Source organism: Penicilliopsis zonata (assembly GCF_001890105.1).
Source record: "Penicilliopsis zonata CBS 506.65 unplaced genomic scaffold ASPZOscaffold_4, whole genome shotgun sequence".
In the NCBI taxonomy this organism is placed as follows: Eukaryota; Fungi; Ascomycota; class Eurotiomycetes; order Eurotiales; family Aspergillaceae; genus Penicilliopsis; species Penicilliopsis zonata.
In genome coordinates this window covers 388,007-404,764 of record NW_019208914.1, presented here as the reverse complement: position 1 = coordinate 404,764, position 16,758 = coordinate 388,007, and the positions used below count along the sequence as shown (strand labels likewise).

General features: G+C 53.4%; 9 protein-coding genes and 1 non-coding gene across 10 annotated transcripts; 7 read left to right on the top strand and 3 right to left on the bottom strand.

The window, feature by feature from the left end:
* Nucleotides 1-216: 216 nt before the first annotated feature.
* Nucleotides 217-2,377, top strand: ASPZODRAFT_61856 (hypothetical protein; the record flags this gene model as incomplete). Its single annotated transcript, XM_022729018.1, has 3 exons — nucleotides 217-667; nucleotides 719-1,969; nucleotides 2,031-2,377. The coding sequence occupies 3 exons, from the start codon at nucleotides 217-219 to the stop codon at nucleotides 2,375-2,377; spliced, it is 2,049 nt and encodes a 682-aa protein (XP_022582726.1).
* Nucleotides 2,378-2,508: 131 nt separating this feature from the next.
* Nucleotides 2,509-2,590, top strand: ASPZODRAFT_t64. Its single transcript has one exon. It is a non-coding gene; the product is annotated as a tRNA-Lys (tRNA).
* A 106-nt stretch (nucleotides 2,591-2,696) lies between these two features.
* Nucleotides 2,697-3,592, bottom strand: ASPZODRAFT_1539819 (hypothetical protein). Its single transcript, XM_022726040.1, has 3 exons — nucleotides 2,881-3,592; nucleotides 2,775-2,818; nucleotides 2,697-2,718 (listed from the first exon to the last, which is right to left on the bottom strand). Exons 1-2 carry the CDS (start codon nucleotides 3,392-3,394, stop codon nucleotides 2,787-2,789), a joined length of 546 nt encoding a protein of 181 aa, XP_022582725.1. The 5' UTR covers nucleotides 3,395-3,592; the 3' UTR covers nucleotides 2,697-2,718; nucleotides 2,775-2,786.
* Nucleotides 3,593-4,846: 1,254 nt separating this feature from the next.
* ASPZODRAFT_14362 (hypothetical protein) lies at nucleotides 4,847-6,300 on the top strand (the record flags this gene model as incomplete). The annotated part of the gene is made up of 5 exons (XM_022724928.1): nucleotides 4,847-4,973; nucleotides 5,035-5,210; nucleotides 5,264-5,482; nucleotides 5,542-6,216; nucleotides 6,289-6,300. 5 exons carry the CDS (start codon nucleotides 4,847-4,849, stop codon nucleotides 6,298-6,300), a joined length of 1,209 nt encoding a protein of 402 aa, XP_022582724.1.
* Nucleotides 6,301-6,512: 212 nt separating this feature from the next.
* On the top strand, nucleotides 6,513-8,144 carry ASPZODRAFT_130163 (hypothetical protein). The gene is made up of 2 exons (XM_022722441.1): nucleotides 6,513-6,786; nucleotides 6,846-8,144. The coding sequence occupies exons 1-2, from the start codon at nucleotides 6,604-6,606 to the stop codon at nucleotides 7,665-7,667; spliced, it is 1,005 nt and encodes a 334-aa protein (XP_022582723.1). The 5' UTR covers nucleotides 6,513-6,603; the 3' UTR covers nucleotides 7,668-8,144.
* On the bottom strand, nucleotides 7,958-8,932 carry ASPZODRAFT_150489 (hypothetical protein; the record flags this gene model as incomplete). The annotated part of the gene is made up of 3 exons (XM_022725629.1): nucleotides 7,958-8,366; nucleotides 8,426-8,697; nucleotides 8,774-8,932. 3 exons carry the CDS (start codon nucleotides 8,930-8,932, stop codon nucleotides 7,958-7,960), a joined length of 840 nt encoding a protein of 279 aa, XP_022582722.1.
* An 806-nt stretch (nucleotides 8,933-9,738) lies between these two features.
* ASPZODRAFT_61974 (hypothetical protein) lies at nucleotides 9,739-11,193 on the bottom strand (the record flags this gene model as incomplete). The annotated part of the gene is made up of 1 exon (XM_022729034.1): nucleotides 9,739-11,193. The coding sequence occupies one exon, from the start codon at nucleotides 11,191-11,193 to the stop codon at nucleotides 9,739-9,741; it is 1,455 nt and encodes a 484-aa protein (XP_022582721.1).
* Nucleotides 11,194-12,219: 1,026 nt separating this feature from the next.
* ASPZODRAFT_140525 (hypothetical protein) lies at nucleotides 12,220-13,209 on the top strand (the record flags this gene model as incomplete). Its single annotated transcript, XM_022724673.1, has 3 exons — nucleotides 12,220-12,270; nucleotides 12,323-12,349; nucleotides 12,397-13,209. The coding sequence occupies 3 exons, from the start codon at nucleotides 12,220-12,222 to the stop codon at nucleotides 13,207-13,209; spliced, it is 891 nt and encodes a 296-aa protein (XP_022582720.1).
* Nucleotides 13,210-13,484: 275 nt separating this feature from the next.
* Nucleotides 13,485-14,781, top strand: ASPZODRAFT_61967 (hypothetical protein; the record flags this gene model as incomplete). The annotated part of the gene is made up of 5 exons (XM_022729032.1): nucleotides 13,485-13,764; nucleotides 13,820-13,915; nucleotides 13,974-14,371; nucleotides 14,431-14,522; nucleotides 14,565-14,781. 5 exons carry the CDS (start codon nucleotides 13,485-13,487, stop codon nucleotides 14,779-14,781), a joined length of 1,083 nt encoding a protein of 360 aa, XP_022582719.1.
* Nucleotides 14,782-15,032: 251 nt separating this feature from the next.
* ASPZODRAFT_165122 (hypothetical protein) lies at nucleotides 15,033-15,804 on the top strand (the record flags this gene model as incomplete). Its single annotated transcript, XM_022726696.1, has 2 exons — nucleotides 15,033-15,447; nucleotides 15,509-15,804. 2 exons carry the CDS (start codon nucleotides 15,033-15,035, stop codon nucleotides 15,739-15,741), a joined length of 648 nt encoding a protein of 215 aa, XP_022582718.1. The 3' UTR covers nucleotides 15,742-15,804.
* Nucleotides 15,805-16,758: the final 954 nt, after the last annotated feature.

Sequence of the window (16,758 nt, the reverse complement as noted above, 5' to 3'; positions counted from 1 at the left end):
CATTGACTGACGGGATTCATCCTGAGCTCTGTGTGTTTCGACGTGAGTTCATCTTGTTACCTGCGGAAACTTGCGAGATCTGTTCCAGAATCGTTCTCAACAGTCATCTGGTAGGTTGGAACATCTCCCTCTATCTATCTCCATCTGTTGATAAGATAAGGAAGAGGTTAACAAGACAGACACAAAGACCAAGAAGACTACAGCTATTCACGAAGAATGACCGATCGTCTGAAGCAATTGGCCTTCCAGGTGGGCGGCACCTCGCCGGCCCCCCACCCGTTCGACCCTCTTACCACCACCGAGATCGACACCGCGGTCTCCATCGTCCGCAAAGAACATGGCCCGCTCAACTTCAACGCCGTGACGCTGTGGGAGCCCCGAAAGGAGGAGATGATGGCGTGGTTGGCGGACCCGGAGCGTGCGCCGCGGCCACTCCGGGCGGCAGATGTCGTCGCCATCGCACCCGGGGGGAAGGTGTACGACGGGGTGGTGGATTTGAAGGCCCAGAAGATCGTGGAGTGGAAGCATACGCCGAACGTGCAGCCGTTGATCACCATGGAGGATCTGCAGGAGGTGGAACATGTGGTCCGCAAGGATCCTAAAGTTATCGAGCAGTGTGGTATTCTTGGTATTCCGAAGGAGGAGATGCACAAGGTGTACTGTGACCGTAAGTTCTTCTTCCTTCTCTTCTTTTCTTCTTCCGGACTAAACTCTATAGCATGGACAATTGGATATGATGAGCGATTCGGAAGTGGTGTCCGTCTGCAGCAGGCGTTGATGTACTACCGCCCCCATGTCGATGACTCGCAGTATACCTACCCCCTCGACTTCTGTCCGATTTTCAACGCCGAGACCAAGCAGATCATTCACATCGACATCCCCAATGTCCGTCGGCCGATCAGCCGCGCGCCGCCGAACAATTACCATCCGGCCTCGGTGGAGGCGGAAGGCGGCTTCCGTACCGACATCAAGCCCATCCACATCACGCAGCCCGACGGAGTTTCGTTCAACATCAATGGCCGGACCATCGACTGGCAGAACTGGGGCATCCACGTGGGGTTCAACTACCGCGAGGGAATCGTCCTGAACAACATCACCTTCAACGACAAGGGCGTCGTGCGCCCCGTCTTCTACCGGCTCTCCCTGGCAGAGATGGTGGTTCCCTACGGCAACCCGGAGCACCCGCACCAGCGCAAGCACGCCTTTGATCTGGGCGAGTACGGCGGCGGGTACATGACCAACAGCCTGTCGCTGGGCTGCGACTGCAAGGGAGCCATCCACTACATGGACGCGGCGTTTGTCAACCGGGCGGGCGCCAGCACGGTGGTCAAGAACGCGATCTGCATTCACGAGGAAGACGCCGGCATCCTCTTCAAGCACACCGATTTCCGCGACGAGTCGGTCATCGTCACCCGTGGCCGCAAGCTGATCATCTCCCACATCTTCACCGCAGCCAACTATGAGTACTGCGTCTACTGGATCTTCCACCAGGACGGCACCATCCAGCTTGACATCAAGCTGACCGGCATTCTCAACACCTACGCCATGAATCCCGGCGAGGATACCCACGGCTGGGGCACCGAGGTCTACCCGGGCGTCAACGCCCACAACCACCAGCACCTGTTCTGCATGCGCATCGACGCCAACGTCGACGGGCCCAACAACACCGTGTTCCAGGTCGACGCCGTGCGCGGCGAGGGTGCCGTCGGTAGCCCCGAGAACCCCTACGGCAACGCCTTCTACGCGAAGAAGACCAAGTTCACCACCCCGCGCCAGGCCATGTCCGACTATGACGGCAGCACGAGCCGCACATGGGATATCGCCAACACCAACAAACTCAACGAGTACAGCAAGAGGCCCGTCAGCTACAAGCTTGTCAGTCGGGAGGTGCCCCCTCTCCTTCCCAAGGAAGGCTCTCTTGTCTGGAAACGTGCAGGGTTTGCCAGGCACGCCGTTCACGTTACCAAATGTATAACCCATTCTTTTCTATCAAATCGATTATTCTGTGATAAGCAAGCTAATTGTTCTAGATTCCGACGACCAAATCCATCCCGCAGGCCGCCACGTCCCCCAAACCTCCGGCGAACCGTCCGTGGGAATCCCGCAATGGATCGAACAGGCCGGCGAGACCTGTTCCATCGACAACACCGACATCGTCCTCTGGCACACCTTTGGTCTCACCCATTTCCCCGCGCCGGAAGATTACCCGATCATGCCCGCGGAGCCGATGACCGTCCTGCTGCGGCCGCGCCATTTCTTCAAGCGCAACCCTGTTCTCGACGTGCCGCCTAGCTATGCGCGAACGCCGTCGCAGGTGGCGGCAGGGAAGGATGTGTGCGCATGTAAGAAGAACGATGGGTCGAGTGTGTTGGTTTAATTTGTTATTTTGTACGGTACACGAGCGAGCCTTTTTTTATGAGTAGACACGACGTATTTATTTGAATATATTCTAGGTTTATATTTTACTTTTAGGTTATATAGCACTATTTCTTGGTCTCTTCAACAACAGCCGGGCTAGCTCAATCGGTAGAGCGTGAGACTCTTATATCTTGCGATCTCAAGGCTGCGGGTTCGACCCCCGCGTTCGGCTTTCTTTTTTTCAACACAACAAAAACATCATTCACTTAGTTGTTTGCTATCTACCACTAAATTACTGTTTTTAACCTTTGGATTACGTAGAAGAAGACTGTGTGATGTGAAACTCATTGATGCAATGATATAAACGCCGTACTCCATACTATCAAAGATCCAAGCGTCCAATTTACTGCTTCAACCTCTCCTGCACTTCACCCAGTAATCCCAGCAACTCCTTCCCCCCCTCGCTGGCCTTGCCCTCGATCTCTAGCCCCTTGTCCAGCATATTTTTGGCCTCCTCCCAGCGGCTCATCTCCGCGAGACATTTCCCAGCACGGAACCAGGCCTTGACATTCCCCACCGGTTTACAGTCGACGCTGGCCCGCGCGTCGATCAATCCCTCCGGCCACGCCTGTTGCGCCATGTACGCCTGGGCCCGGTTGGCGTAGAGGGCGGACAGCTCGTCGCGGGCGAGGCCCACGGGTTCCCAGCCGGGGCGGCCGAGCGCCATATCGATCGCGTAGGTGTACAGCTTCACTGCTTCGACGTGCGTGCCCTTGCGGTAGGCTGCGTTGGCGGTGTCGCGGAGCTTGGAGATCTGGGCGCTGCGCTTGGGGTTCACCGGCAGGGGAGGCGGGGGGGTGTTGGGCGGGTCGAGCGCGAGCAGCGAGCGGTGCAGTTGGTTCAGCGCTGTGAGTTCCTTGTTGACATTTTCGATCTGTACCGCGGTGTACCCGGCTGAACTGGCGAGAGAGATCGCTTTCGTCGCCGGGTCGAGGTGCAGGGGGTACTGGTTGAAGAGGTCGGCTTCTGTCGCCATGGTTCCTTCGTGGCAGACGGTCCGTTCGAAGCAATTCTCACTTCTTGTTCGTCAGAGCCAGCTCAATCGATAGGGGCTTCTCTACTTACATGGTAATTACTCTTTGTTCAAAAGTGTCTCGCAACAACAAGGTCAACACCAGCTGTCCAGAAGAGGTGCGCTAGAAAGGAAGGCGGTGGCAGAAAGAGGCGATTATCGATATCTATAGAACAACTCATGGGTCACTGTCTGAGAAACAGACAGGTTGAGAGAGCCTGACCTGGTTTGAAGCTATATTAAAGCTGTCTAGATATCCTGGTGGTATCTCGACATATTAGTCGGTGGTAGTATCATGATATAAATATCTGTGCTATACACAGTTTAGACTGGTGCTTCTCTACAAGAACCAACCAGGAGAATATATATAAGGTGCACATCCGAAAGAGCTTCAACTGGCTACCTAGGAACCCAAGTATGTACACAACTCTTTTTCTCTCTTTTTCTCTCTTTTTCTCTCTTTTTCTCTCTTTTTCTCTCTTTTTCTCTCCTTTTCTCTCTTCTTCTCCCCTTCTCCTTTCTATATGTGATATCTTCTTTGATCAGCTGACCCTAGAGGCGGACCTGGCAGGCAGTACTCCGCACAAGGAAGGTGCTTTCCTTCTCCTTCTTGCAGGACCTCCTCGTCTCATCTCAGGACAATCATCTTCTTCGCAAGGTAAGTAGCAACTAATCGGTAGCGCTCTTAACCCTGGAAATAAGGCAAGACTGACCTGTATGCATCATTCTAGATGGGCTGACCTACCCTACTGGTGGATTCCCTCCACTGAGCGAGAACCACCGGGGAGTCCGAAGACAGGACCGGCGCTGGCAAACAGGGAACGCACAGGGGTGGAGTCGTTCTGTTCCTTTAATTGTGCTTCGATCTTCATATTAATGTCAGGAGACGAAGGCAACACTGGTAGAGACAGCACTGCTCGGGTTTCGAGTAAGTTCTTCACAGTGGCTGCTAGAACTCATTGACTGGAAGAAGACGAAACCACGAATTGATTTAGCAACTCATTAGAGATGACTTTTGATCGAGTATCTTCGTCACTTTCATAAAGCAGCAGGTTGAAGTTTCCAGATGGTGGTAACTAATGCAGGAACAGCCAACGGTCCGGCAACCTGATGCTGTTGACCTCAAGGAATGAGCAACGCCGGAGCAGAATAGTACCGACCTATTCCGCACCATCCGATGTAGACCAAAGAATACGAGCCGGTGGTGAGCCGATGCAAAAGATATTTTGCTCATCTTCATGATTAATAATTATCTGGCGGAGGTTAAACTACTCTGAGAAATACACCATCCATACTCCGCACTTTCTCCACAGCTACCCTTGCAGATCGTCGGGGAACTATTTAAACATCATGTTTCTGCAGAGCCGTTGTACATGAGCTTCAGAAGTGCTTGAGTTGCTTCAATTCCCTGTGAAAATGCGCTTTAATCAGGTACTGCTGCAGGTCGCCATCGCCGGCCAGGTCAGCGCCATTGCGCGGGATCCTGGCGTCTCTGGGCCGCCGCTGGAGCTCGTTCATGAGTTCTATGACGAGTGGCCGACAGGTAGTCACATAGTTTTCTTGAGGGTTGATTAGCTATTCTGCACATTTAGCTGATAGGCCAGGTGTTGCTGTTTCGTCCACCGGCCGCATGTTCGCCTGCTACCCTCTCGGGCTGGATGCGAACAACACCAAATACCAGGTCGCCGAGCTGATCAACCGCACCGCCGAGACGCCGTATCCGACTACCGAGATCAATTCTCCTCCTGGAGGACCGTTCAACTATTCTACCACTCCTCCGGTCAGTCTGCGTGGTAGTAGTTATAGATTAAAGCTTCCTTCTGACAGATCAAGACCTCGGTCAACTATGCGGATTACCTGATCAGCGTGCAAAGCGTGTATATCGATGCTAAGGACCGACTGTGGATTCTGGATACGGGCCGCGCGCAGACTCCTGATGGCAACCTACTGTTAGCCACCCATGGTGGTCCTAAGATCGTCGGCGTCAATCTCACCACCAACGAAGTGTTCCAGACCATTACATTCCCGCTGGATGTGGCGTATCCGGACTCGGTATGAAACAACCGGTGACCTAAACTGTGATACCCTTATTTTCACGCTGACCTTTGCAGTATTTGAATGATGTACGCTTTGATCTGCGCACCACCATCACCGAGTCCGGAGAAGGGGTCGCGTATCTGACCGACTCAAGCTTCGTGGGCCGCAATGGCATCGTAGTGGTGGACCTGGGCACGGGTGAATCCTGGCGACACCTGGATGATCTGCTATGGGCCAAAGCCGATGTGAACTTCGAGGTGACCATCTGGGGGGACACAATCCAGAACCAGGCGACGGGCAGCGACGGAATCACCGTCTCGGCCGACGGGGAGACGCTGTACTTTGGCGTGGTGAGCGGGCGGTACATCTACTCGGTGCCCACCGCCCGGCTGCTCGACAGCTCTTCGACCAACGCGCAGATGCGGTCCCTGGCGGCAGTCAACCGCTTGGTACAGAAAGGGGTCAGCGACGGCTACGAGGTCGACTCGAACGGATACATCTACCTCGGCAGTTTCGAGGCCAACGCCATTAATATCTTCTTCCCGGATAACCTGACCGTGTCGACCTTTGTGCGCGACCCGCGTATCGGCTGGACCGATACCCTGAGCGTCGTCAGCCTGCCGAGCAACGACAGTAGCTCGTCTGCCACCACAGGCTATGTCTACTTCACCGAGAATCAGCTCTGGCGATCTGAGCGCCAGAAGCCTTATGCCCTGTTCCGCGTTCCCCTGCCGGACGGAGGGCAGAAAGTTGGTAGTCTGTAGTTACCTGCCTTGTATGCCTTCTTGCTGAACAATAAGTCGAGACTAAATTTAAAGTAGGCTGTCATTTGAGGACATTCACTTCTCTATCTGTAGATATAACTCCTATGCATTCAGTCTAGTATCGCTGATTATCAGACGATAGCATCAGAATTCCGCTTGTAGAGAATATTGAAAAGGGTACTAGATATCAAAATTTTGAAGAATGAATGGTTTATCTTCAGTAAATATAGAGAATAGACTAGCTGACAGTGCGGACAGGGAGGCTGACAGCTGACTTGGGGGCTAAAGCTGACGATAGCCTTTTAAATTAATTCCATCTAATTGTAAGTTGATACTTATAAATCCATCCTTGCACTTGAACTTAATAGTATCATGGCCCTCCACAACCTCCTCACTCAGTGGTTCCCCCCTGCACCCTCATTTACCGAGAACCATCTTTCCTCGCAGAAAGACCGAGTCTTCATCGTGACGGGGGGAAACGGCGGCATTGGCTTTGAATTATGCAAGATACTGTATTCTACCGGCGCGAGTATCTACATGGCATCTAGATCGAGGGTATGTCTTTGATGAAAGACTTCAATATAGTTAGTTGTTTGTGGATGCTGATTTTGAAGGAACGAGCCGAAAAAGCCATAGAGGACATTATTTCGTCATCTTCATCGACCGAAACCGGAACAATCTACTTCCTCCCTCTGGACCTGAACGATCTCGAGTCCGTCCGAAGGGCAGCATCCATTTTCGCAGAACGGGAATCCCGGCTCGATGTCCTCTGGAACAATGCCGGGATGGGCGGCAACCGCGTCGCCGTCGGGGCGAGAACAGCCCAGAACCTCGAGGCGATGGTAGGGATCAACTGCGTCGCAGCGCAGCTGTTCACACAGCTACTGGTGCCCCAGTTGCAAGCTGGGAGCGAACCTTTCTCTCCATCTGCTTCTGCTGTTCCTTCTCGCGTCATCTGGACGAGCAGCGTCCTAGCAGAGAGCGGCACGCCGGCGCACGGAATCGACTTCGACGCGTTGGACGAGGGCACCCAGAGTCGAGTCCGCAATTACGCCGTCTCAAAGTTTGGGAACTGGATGCTCGGCGCCGAGTTCGCGAGACGACACCCGCACGATATCATCAGCGTGGTCATCAACCCGGGGAACCTGAAGACGAAAGTGTTCGACGGGACGTCTGCGCTGCTCATGTGTCTGCTCAATCGGGTCCTGTACGAGGTGAAACTCGGGGCATATACCGCTCTGTACGCCGGGCTATCGCCCGAGATCACCGTGGAGAAGAATGGCGCGTATATCATTCCCTGGGGGAGGATCCGGGAGGATAAAGACTGCGCGCGGAAAGACCTCATCCAGGCCCTCACGCCGGTGGAAGAGGGTGGGTTGGGATATTCTGGGAGATTCTGGGACTGGTGTGAGCAAGCTGCTCGGAGAACACATTAAGAGAAACTGGAGTTGGATTTTTAATCGGTAGAAAGAGGGTAGTCAATTTCGGAAGAATACACAACATCATTCACTGGGTATTCGGATCTATACTATACCTTGACAAAATGAAACATGCATTCCAAGTAAAAAGGAGAAAACAATATCAAACAGAACAAAAAAAAAAGAAGAAAGAAAAAAAAAAAAAATATGCGCCCAACACCGCTGTATGTAATACAGATACATGCTTGCTCAATAAATCATACAGCCAAGGACATAGCCGCTCGGCAGCCTTGGGCACAGCCTCGTTACTAACGCCCGTATTCACTTGTAGGCTCGTACTCGGACGGCGGGGCGTAGTGCTGGCCGTGAGCGCCGCCGTAGCCCGTGTTATAGTCGTGGAGGACACCCCCCGGGGCTGGGGCGGTGGGATCGTAGGCGCCCTGCAGGGCTGAGCGGCCGCCCAGGTCGTCGATCTCACTGTGCTGCAGAAGGGCGTAGTCTTCGTCGCGGTCGCCGCGCGAGGGAGGGACGCCCATCTCGGCGCGGCCGGAGCGGAACTCATCTTCGTCGTCCTCGAATTCGTGCGGATTGGAGGAGAAGGCATCCTGTGTCTGGGCGGCGAAGGTCGGATCGTTGCCCATATCAGGGAGGGTGCCGGTGCGGCGGAAGTGGAAGACGTTGCGGAAGGACAGCCAGGAGGTCGCAATGAAGAGAAGGCTTGAGAATTAGCAAAGAAAAAAAAAAAGTTCGAAAGCGAACAAGATCTCCAGCCTTACAAAATAACCACGCCCAGAATGACGGTCGCCGTGCTGATCTCGCACTTGCTGGCACTCCCGTAGGACCAGGCATCGCAGCCACTTTTACTGTCCGTTTTCCCCTTGGATTTACCCTCAGCGACATAGTCCGCCACGGCCACCCAGGCGCTGAACCAGAAGATCGTGAAGAGGCAGTCGATCGTGGCGAACGCGTAGACGTTGCCGAAGCGCCGGGCGCGCGGCCACATGGGAACAGCGACGAGGTAGATCAGGGCGGGGACGGTAACCCAGCACTGAGAAAACAAGAAAGACAGAAATTAGCATGCCATGAGATAATATTGCCCAAGAGTACCTGGTAAAGGAACTTACCAGCGCCCAGTACCAAAGCGACCGCCCGTCCATGCCGTCGCCTTTCGTGAAGACGGCGATGGTTAGCGCCCACGCCAGGAAGATGATGAACCCCTGGAACCCATGGATTGTGTTCTTTATCCGCGCTGGGTTCGCAGCGCCGTTGAACGGTCGTCTCATTGTGACCAAGTCGAGAGAGTCCTGCAAAGGGTCGGTCGCGGTGGGCTGAAAAAGGGTGCCTAATCTCCTCCCAACTCTGCGACACCACAACCGGTGATTGGCAACGCAGGGAACTTCTTATATCCTCTCAGATGTCCGCGCAGTAGTCCCCTCACGCGCGTGATAAGGAAGATTCGTGTCTATTTCCGCGTGGGTGAATCGTTGGATGGAGGATGAAACCGGGCTGAGGCAACGCAATTGTTTACACGAGCGAGCGGGTCTCGATAGCAACGAGGTGGAGCGAAAGAACTCGGCGGGCTTGACTTGTCGACTATCGAAGCCAGAAAATACAGGAGTGAAAGTAGGAATAATAACTCGATGACTGGGGATCTGTGTGTGTGATGAGTAGATGAGAGAAGAGGTTGCTGTTGACAACGAAGGCAAAGCCTTTCTCTCGTCAGCAAGAAGAACGAGGGCTGTCCACTGCGCCTCCACTCGTCGTCATCAGCCGTGTCACTCCGGTCTAAGAATATGTAGGAAGATTATAAGTATGGGTATGAGGATAATTTTCAATCTACAGTGTCAAAATGTTCCCTAGATTTTGACTCCTTGCTTCGATAGGCAGCCGGCTCCAATGGAAAAGAAGAAAAGCATCCTGAATGGCTAGACAAGGCCTCCCTACAGAAGACTCTTTCAGACCATCGGATTATAACGGATCAAAGCCTTTTCGCCGTATTCAAAAAGGTATTGTTCTAGGCAGATACTGACTATAAGCTCGGCAATGAACTACCCAGACTTGGAATCGTACACCGATGAGGATTGTCTATCTATTTAACACTTCTTCTACACATGTTCCAAACCTCCTGTGCCGGGCGAGAGACATGAACATCCCACCACCACGGCATGGGGTCGCCGGCAAGGAAGAGCGGGTGCTCCCAGAAGAGAAAGAGAGTGGTCTCGTCGGCGAGGGCGTCTCCCAGTGTGAATAACCCGGATGCCCCGGGAACCCTTTGGCTCAGAGTGACCCTGGTTCGGGCGAGAAGACCCTGCTGGGCGGCGCGTGGAGTCAGCGATATAATCCGGGCGGGACCAGCCCTTTCTTCCGAACGGACGCTGCTTTTTTCTTTCAATTGGAGTAGGGCGAGGTACCCGCCCGCCAGGGCGCAGGACGGATCCCTCAGCAAGCTGGTGACTGCGCCCGCGCCCTGCGTGCAGCCGGCGATGTGCACCGAGTGCCGGACGGAGTTGGCTTCGAATTCCTCGTCCACCATCAGCTGCAGGGACAGATGGCCCGTCATCCGCGTGCCGCCCTTGGACGCAAACGCCTCGACAACCCGGTAGATGGCTGATGCGAGCGATTCGTCCAGCCGCGACGCGCCCCAGCTCATGTCTTCCGTCGTCTTTCTCCCCGGCCGCACCTTGATGGCCTCGACGTGCCCGCGGACCAGTAGGGTGTCGGCCCAGAACTCGCCGAGCCGAGTCTGCTGCTGCAGTACCCACGGGGCGTCCTTGGAGATCTGGATCTCGCTGACCTCCGAGTAGGTCTGGCTGAGGGTTCGTTTCGGTAGGAGGATGTCTCTCCTGTTGCTGCTGGTACTGGAGCTGCTTTCTAAAACCGGAGCGAGCTTTCGAATCCGGTACGCCTTTGTTGGTGAGCGGTGCAGGATCTTATGGATCGAGTCGCGAGACTGCACGCGATGTCTCTCGACGACGGGCAGGTCCTTGTCAACGAGGAACTGCGCCAGCGACTCGGCGTTTGCCAGTCGGTCCGTCAACTCGGCGTCCAGATGGACAGCCTTGCACGTCGTTCGACTCTCGAGGACCTGTTTCGCCACCGCATCTTCCAGAACCGTCACCCGCTCCGAGCAGGGGATCCAGAGATCCGCCTTCTCGCGGTGCACAATATCCAGCAGGCTTGAGACGTACAGCGTCCGCGGGATGCGGTAGAAGGCCGCCACCGAGCATGACAGGCTCCCGCCCGACCGCACACACAGCAGCGGGTTGTAGACAGTATCGCGGTCGTCGACGTCGACGCCCACCACGCGGTGGCCCTGGCGGTGGCATGCTCGCGAGACAGCAAGGCCCTGGGGGGTGTCGATCCCCGTCACCAGCACGGTCTTGGAGTAGACCTGGGTATCGCGCTGGTCGGTCGGATGCTGCTCGAGTGTCGTGAGATGGCTGAGGGTGTAGGAAACGACGAGGATGAATGTGTCGATGGGAAGGAGGGCAAAAGCGACGGCGACTCTTAGAAAGTGCGTGAGGGGTTGTGTGCCTGAGGCCATCCTCGTCTGTTGCGGGATCGCCATGAACGGTTTATAGAGACTAGAAACTTGGTAAATGATAGTAAGTATTTTCTTCTCTCATGACATTCCTCAGTCTTTCATATCTCGAGAAGGAAAAAACCACGCAAATAGCACAGAATCGGGAGAAGTAGGAATTTGTTGGCGATAGAAAAGACGAGGGGCTGGTGCAACGCTGACCACGTCATAGCCAGTTGTACATTCCTGAAACTTGAACTTTTCATTATTTGAATTGAAAGATCGTATGATAGATACTAAAGTATATCTCAGCTGTACTACACAGTGAAGATTCTAAGAATAGTATACGTTGTGTTTTATTCTATAAAGCTATAGATGTAGTATGGATATGGATGGACTACGAGACTGCTTGTCTACCATGTAGCTAATCTATATATTCTATATAAATACTAGGTATTTAAATAGTTCTCGATCGAAGAAACAATTGTCATTTATAATTAAGATAATAATACAAGTGCAAATTCTCCAATAGTAAATATATGCGCTCGGCAGTTATTACCTCTATAAGGCTGTACGGTAACAATTGGGCTATAAGCTATTATGCCCAATCTCTTCGATCTTCAATAAGATAAAGATAACTGGCCTAGAAAGAGTAGCTTTTTATTCCTTGCCTTGCTGCTATTAATAACTATTCCATATTACCTGCAAGATATTACTCCATAGACACTTGGCGATATAAGCCTTATCCTCTTACCAGTAAACATTAACTACCAGAAAACCAGCATTTCTGGCTTCTAACTATTAATTATACTTCTATTTTATAGCTATAGCTAATAGCTTCATAATTACTCATAGACATACTCCGTATACTTCGTACTTTGTACTACATGATTTTCGGCGTAGACTGCCCGATCGGCATGTGATCGCCGAGCTGCGATTGATAAACAGAACACGGCGTTGAGGTTATTGAGTTTATTCCATCAATCCATCAATCATCATTCCATCCATTCAAGCTAGATTAATCTATAATAATCTATAACTAGTCTCACCATGTCTCGTTTGTCGATCCTACGAGCGGCAGTCCCTCGCGGGATTCGTTCAGTATGTCCTGTGCCTAGTCTCTCTACGTGCTCTACTGATTGGCATTGAACAGTACTCGGTAGCCCGGTCAGAACGCTCGGTAAGCCAGTGTAGGATTGAGGATTGATCTTGGAATTAATGAAGCAGCGCGAACCAGGCCGCGAGCTGAAACTCCTCCACTACGTGTACAGCCAGCCCGACCTAGACGCGATCCGCGGCCACCCACGCAAAGTGCTGGATCTGATCGAGCGGTTCGGCGAGGAGTATCAATACCACTTCATGAACGTCGGGCGTCCCAAGGGCCGCATCGTCACCGACCTCATCGCCGAGCTGCGCCCGCAGACCATGCTCGAGCTGGGCGGCTACGTCGGCTACTCGGCCATCCTGTTCGGCGACGCCGTACGACGCAACGGCGGCACCCGCTACTTCAGTCTCGAGTTGAACCCAGAGTTTGCCGCCATATCCAACATGCTCGTCGAGCTGGCCGGGCTGCGTGACCTCGTCCGCATCTGCGTCGGACGCAGCGACCTCTCCCTGCACAGGCTGTACTCCAGCCAGACCGTCCGCCACGTCGAGCTCATGTTCCTCGACCACTATAAACCCGCCTACACCTCCGATCTCCAGCTGTGCGAGCAGTACGGCATGGTGTCTCCGGGCTCGGTGCTTGCCGCCGACAACGTCGTCCGCCCGGGAAACCCGCCGTACCTGGAGTACGTGCGCAGCTCGGTCGAGCAGAAACGGCAGGCCGCACAGCAGAAGCTGCAGCTGCAGCAGGGGGGCAAGAATTTCAACACCACCGGCTTCTCCGACCGCGTCTTGGCCTCGTATATGGGCAAGGACTCGGCCCCGGCCTTTGAAGTCGTCGGCAACCCGAATCTCATTTACCGGAGCGAGCTGGTCCAGCCGGAGGGAGAAGACGTGAGTTATCCTGGACCCAGCACTTTTTATTATTGGCTTTGATCAACGCTAATCCGAGCGAATGCCGACTAGGATGCCATCGAAGTCACTCGCTGCGTCGGAATCGCGAATCCGTAATAACTGATACCTTCTTTTGCACAAACAGTCGTCAGTCTCCACTCAACCAGCTGGTTCTGCCCCGCCGTCGTCTCGCCAGGACCTTCCCCCGCACCCTCAGCTTGTTATAAGATTGCCCTTGGGTCTCGTCGATTGTCTTTCAATTTCATCTATCCAATCTATTTCTGTACAGAGTTTGAGTCGTGTATATACGAAGAAAAATGACCAAATCGTTCAACGTCGGCGTTGTCGGCTACGGCTTCAGTGCCAAAGTCTTCCATATCCCCTTCATCCAGCAGGTGTCTGACCTGAAGCTGTATGCCGTCGTCCAGCGCACGCCCAGACCAGATGACGATCCCGAGAAGGATCATCCGGGAATCAAGGTCTACCGCAGTGCCGAGGAGATGGTGCGTGATCCGGCCGTGGACGTGGTGATCATCACCACCGCGCCGGACTCGCATTTTTACCTGGTAAAGCTCGCTTTGGAGGCGAAGAAGAATGGTAATCACTTGCTTGAGACGTATGACCACAATTCATCTTGATGCTAACTAGTTAGTTGTCTGTGAGAAACCCTTCGTTCCTACCGAAGCGGAAGCAAACGAGCTCGTCGCCCTGGCTCAGGCCCAGAACAAACTGCTGGCCGTTTACCAGAGTAAGACACCTTCACATACCTACTGTGCCCGTCTAATTAATTTCTTTTTCTTTTTTAGACCGCCGTTTCGACGCCGACTTCGTCACCGTCTCGAAGCTTGTCACGAGCGGCGCCCTGGGCCGTGTCGTCGAGTACGAAACCCATTTCGACCGTCACAGACCCGCCGTGCCGACAGGAACCTCATGGAAGACACAGGTGATGCCCGGCGGGGGTGCTATCTACGACCTTGGCTCGCATGTGCTCGACCAGGCGGTTCACCTGTTCGGCGCCCCCGACCGGGTGACCGGGTTCATCGGAACGCAGCGACAGGGAGACACGGGCGGATACGAGGACTCGTTCACCGTCCTGCTGCATTACACCTCGGGCCTGTTGGTGACGGCCAAAGCGGCCGTTGTCAGCCCGGAAGAGGAACAGCTGCGTTTCTGGGTGCGTGGCGAGGACGGGAGCTACAAAAAGGTATGTCAAACAACAACCCCAACAACCCCAACAACTATGCAGAAAGACTAATCTTCCAGTTCCACCTTGATATCCAGGAAGAACAGCTCAAGGCCGGCATGAAAGCCACAGATCACGGATTCGGCAGCGAGCCTAGCGACAGATACGGTATGTCTTTTTCTACTCGTGTCTTCCAGTGATTCTTTTCTAACAGTATAGGCGTCCTCACCACCATCAAAGACGGAACCCCTGTCAAGGAACGGTTTCCCACCGTCGAACCTCCCACCTGGACAGAATATTACCGCAAGCTTGCCCGTGCTCTCGCCGGCCATGGAGACCTGCCGGCCAGCGGCGCCGAGGCCAGCCGTGTCATTCGTGTGATTGAGCTGGCCCAGCAGAGCTCCAAGGAGGGCAAGACCCTGGCTTTTTAGTTACCAGCAATTATAAATAATCAATAGAAATATTATTATAGAGAGATTGCGCAAAGCAATTATGCAAATGTACAAACACGCTGACTCAGCTACGCACCAATCACGTGACATTTCCGGCCGCAACAAATTCATCCCGCAGGTTCAAAACTGCAGCTTCACCTCCGACAGTTCGGCAAGTGCTGTCCGCCAGCTGGAATTGGATTCCCTCTCATCCCCTGTATAATCTCTTTCAATCAAAAGAATATCACACCATGATCTGCAATCGGTGTCGAACAAGCATTCTCTCCCGGCTGCAGCCAGCAGTCAGGGCTTCATCTCGCCTGCAACTGCGAAGCTATAGCGCGCCGCCGACCCCCCGCCAGCCCGTCGTGGGCGGCATCACGATCCCCTCGGCGATTGCCACGCCTGGAGCCTCGCAGCAACCGCCCAGCAGCACGCCCGAGGGAGTCAGCGCCTCCGGTATCCCCGCGGAGGAAGTCCCAGCAGCCGTGGAGCGTCCCGTGAGCATCTGTCCGGCAGGGACGAAGCTGAACGGACTCAATTATTTCAAAAACAAGCCTGACGTCCTAGCCCTGGAGGATAGCGAGTACCCGGAGTGGTTGTGGGAATTGCTCGATGATGCTTCTAAGAAAGCGAAGCTTACAGAGGGGGAAATCGATCCGAACAGTAAGAATTTATAAATATTGAATATATATATATATATTTGTACATTGTTGCTAATGAACAGCACTGAACAAAAAACAACGCAAACGATACGAGCGCAAACTTGAGGCAATGAAATCCGACCTCCCCCCCCCGATCCCCGTCCATCACTACGCGACAGACATCATTCCCGACCGGACGGCCTCGCCTGTCGCACAGGCGTTCCAGAGCCTCGAGAAGCGCGCCGAGATCACTAAGGGCGCACGGGCGGCGAGACGGAAGAGTATCCGTGAGGACAACTTCCTGCGCGGGCTGTAAACTCGTTTTCGTTTTTTCCAGCGCAGCCTTTTGCTCCTCCCCTTTTTCTGCCTCCCCCATGTATCATATGAATATACCAATACTACTACCTATTTGACTGACAAGATTTCACTGTATCTATCCAATACTGAAGAACCGCGTTTGCACGACCAGTTCGAGGCCTAATACATCTCTCGAAGATTCTATCAAGATGCAGCGATATGACAAGGAGGCGATGAAGACGACGATTTAGTTGTACAGAGGACATCAAGATGAATCCTAATGGGATACACTGTAGATGATGAACCGCTATCGATATAGGATAGACGGTTTCCCCTAACCATTCCACTCAGCTATAGTTTAGACACATCACCGTAGTTCGAATTGACTGGGAGTTTTCTATTTTAAAAAAACCGAGTGCCTCGAATTGAATATCTTCAGTCAATATCAGAATGAATGAATAGGAGTAAACCAACTCCTAGTTAGCTCAACTCAGCAGCCAGCTGGAAATCAAATCTACTCCGTACTTGTTTTCTGCATCTCGCCCTCTCGCAATACTGAATCTGATACATCACTAATGATGCCTCAGGTCTCTATAACGGTCAATACCTTTTGCAGTCCCTCTTCATTCACAGCAACAATGCGTTCCTCCCCCTCCCCTCTTCTCCACCTCGCCCGCAGCTGAGCAGACGAGTCTTTGCGTCAAGGCAGAAAACAACCAGCCAAGCGTCGGGAATAAAGGGGAAATAAAAAAGAGAACAGAGATGCGGCAGGAATATCTATCTGATAGGTCACGGTCGTACCAACCCCGTGTCGGACTGTCAGTCGTTGGCCCAGGCGCGAGTGGATCTGCAAGTCGACAACAGACACCAACACACGACGCTCGCTGACCGTCTCTCGTTGCCTTCTTTTCTGTCACACACCTGAGAAGGTCTCTCTCTCTCCCCCCCCCCCCCCTCCCCCCCCTCCCCCCCCCTGCTCGCGTCTTTGTTCTGTCTCATTTGACACTTGGCCTTTTTGATCTCCCAACAGGGTATT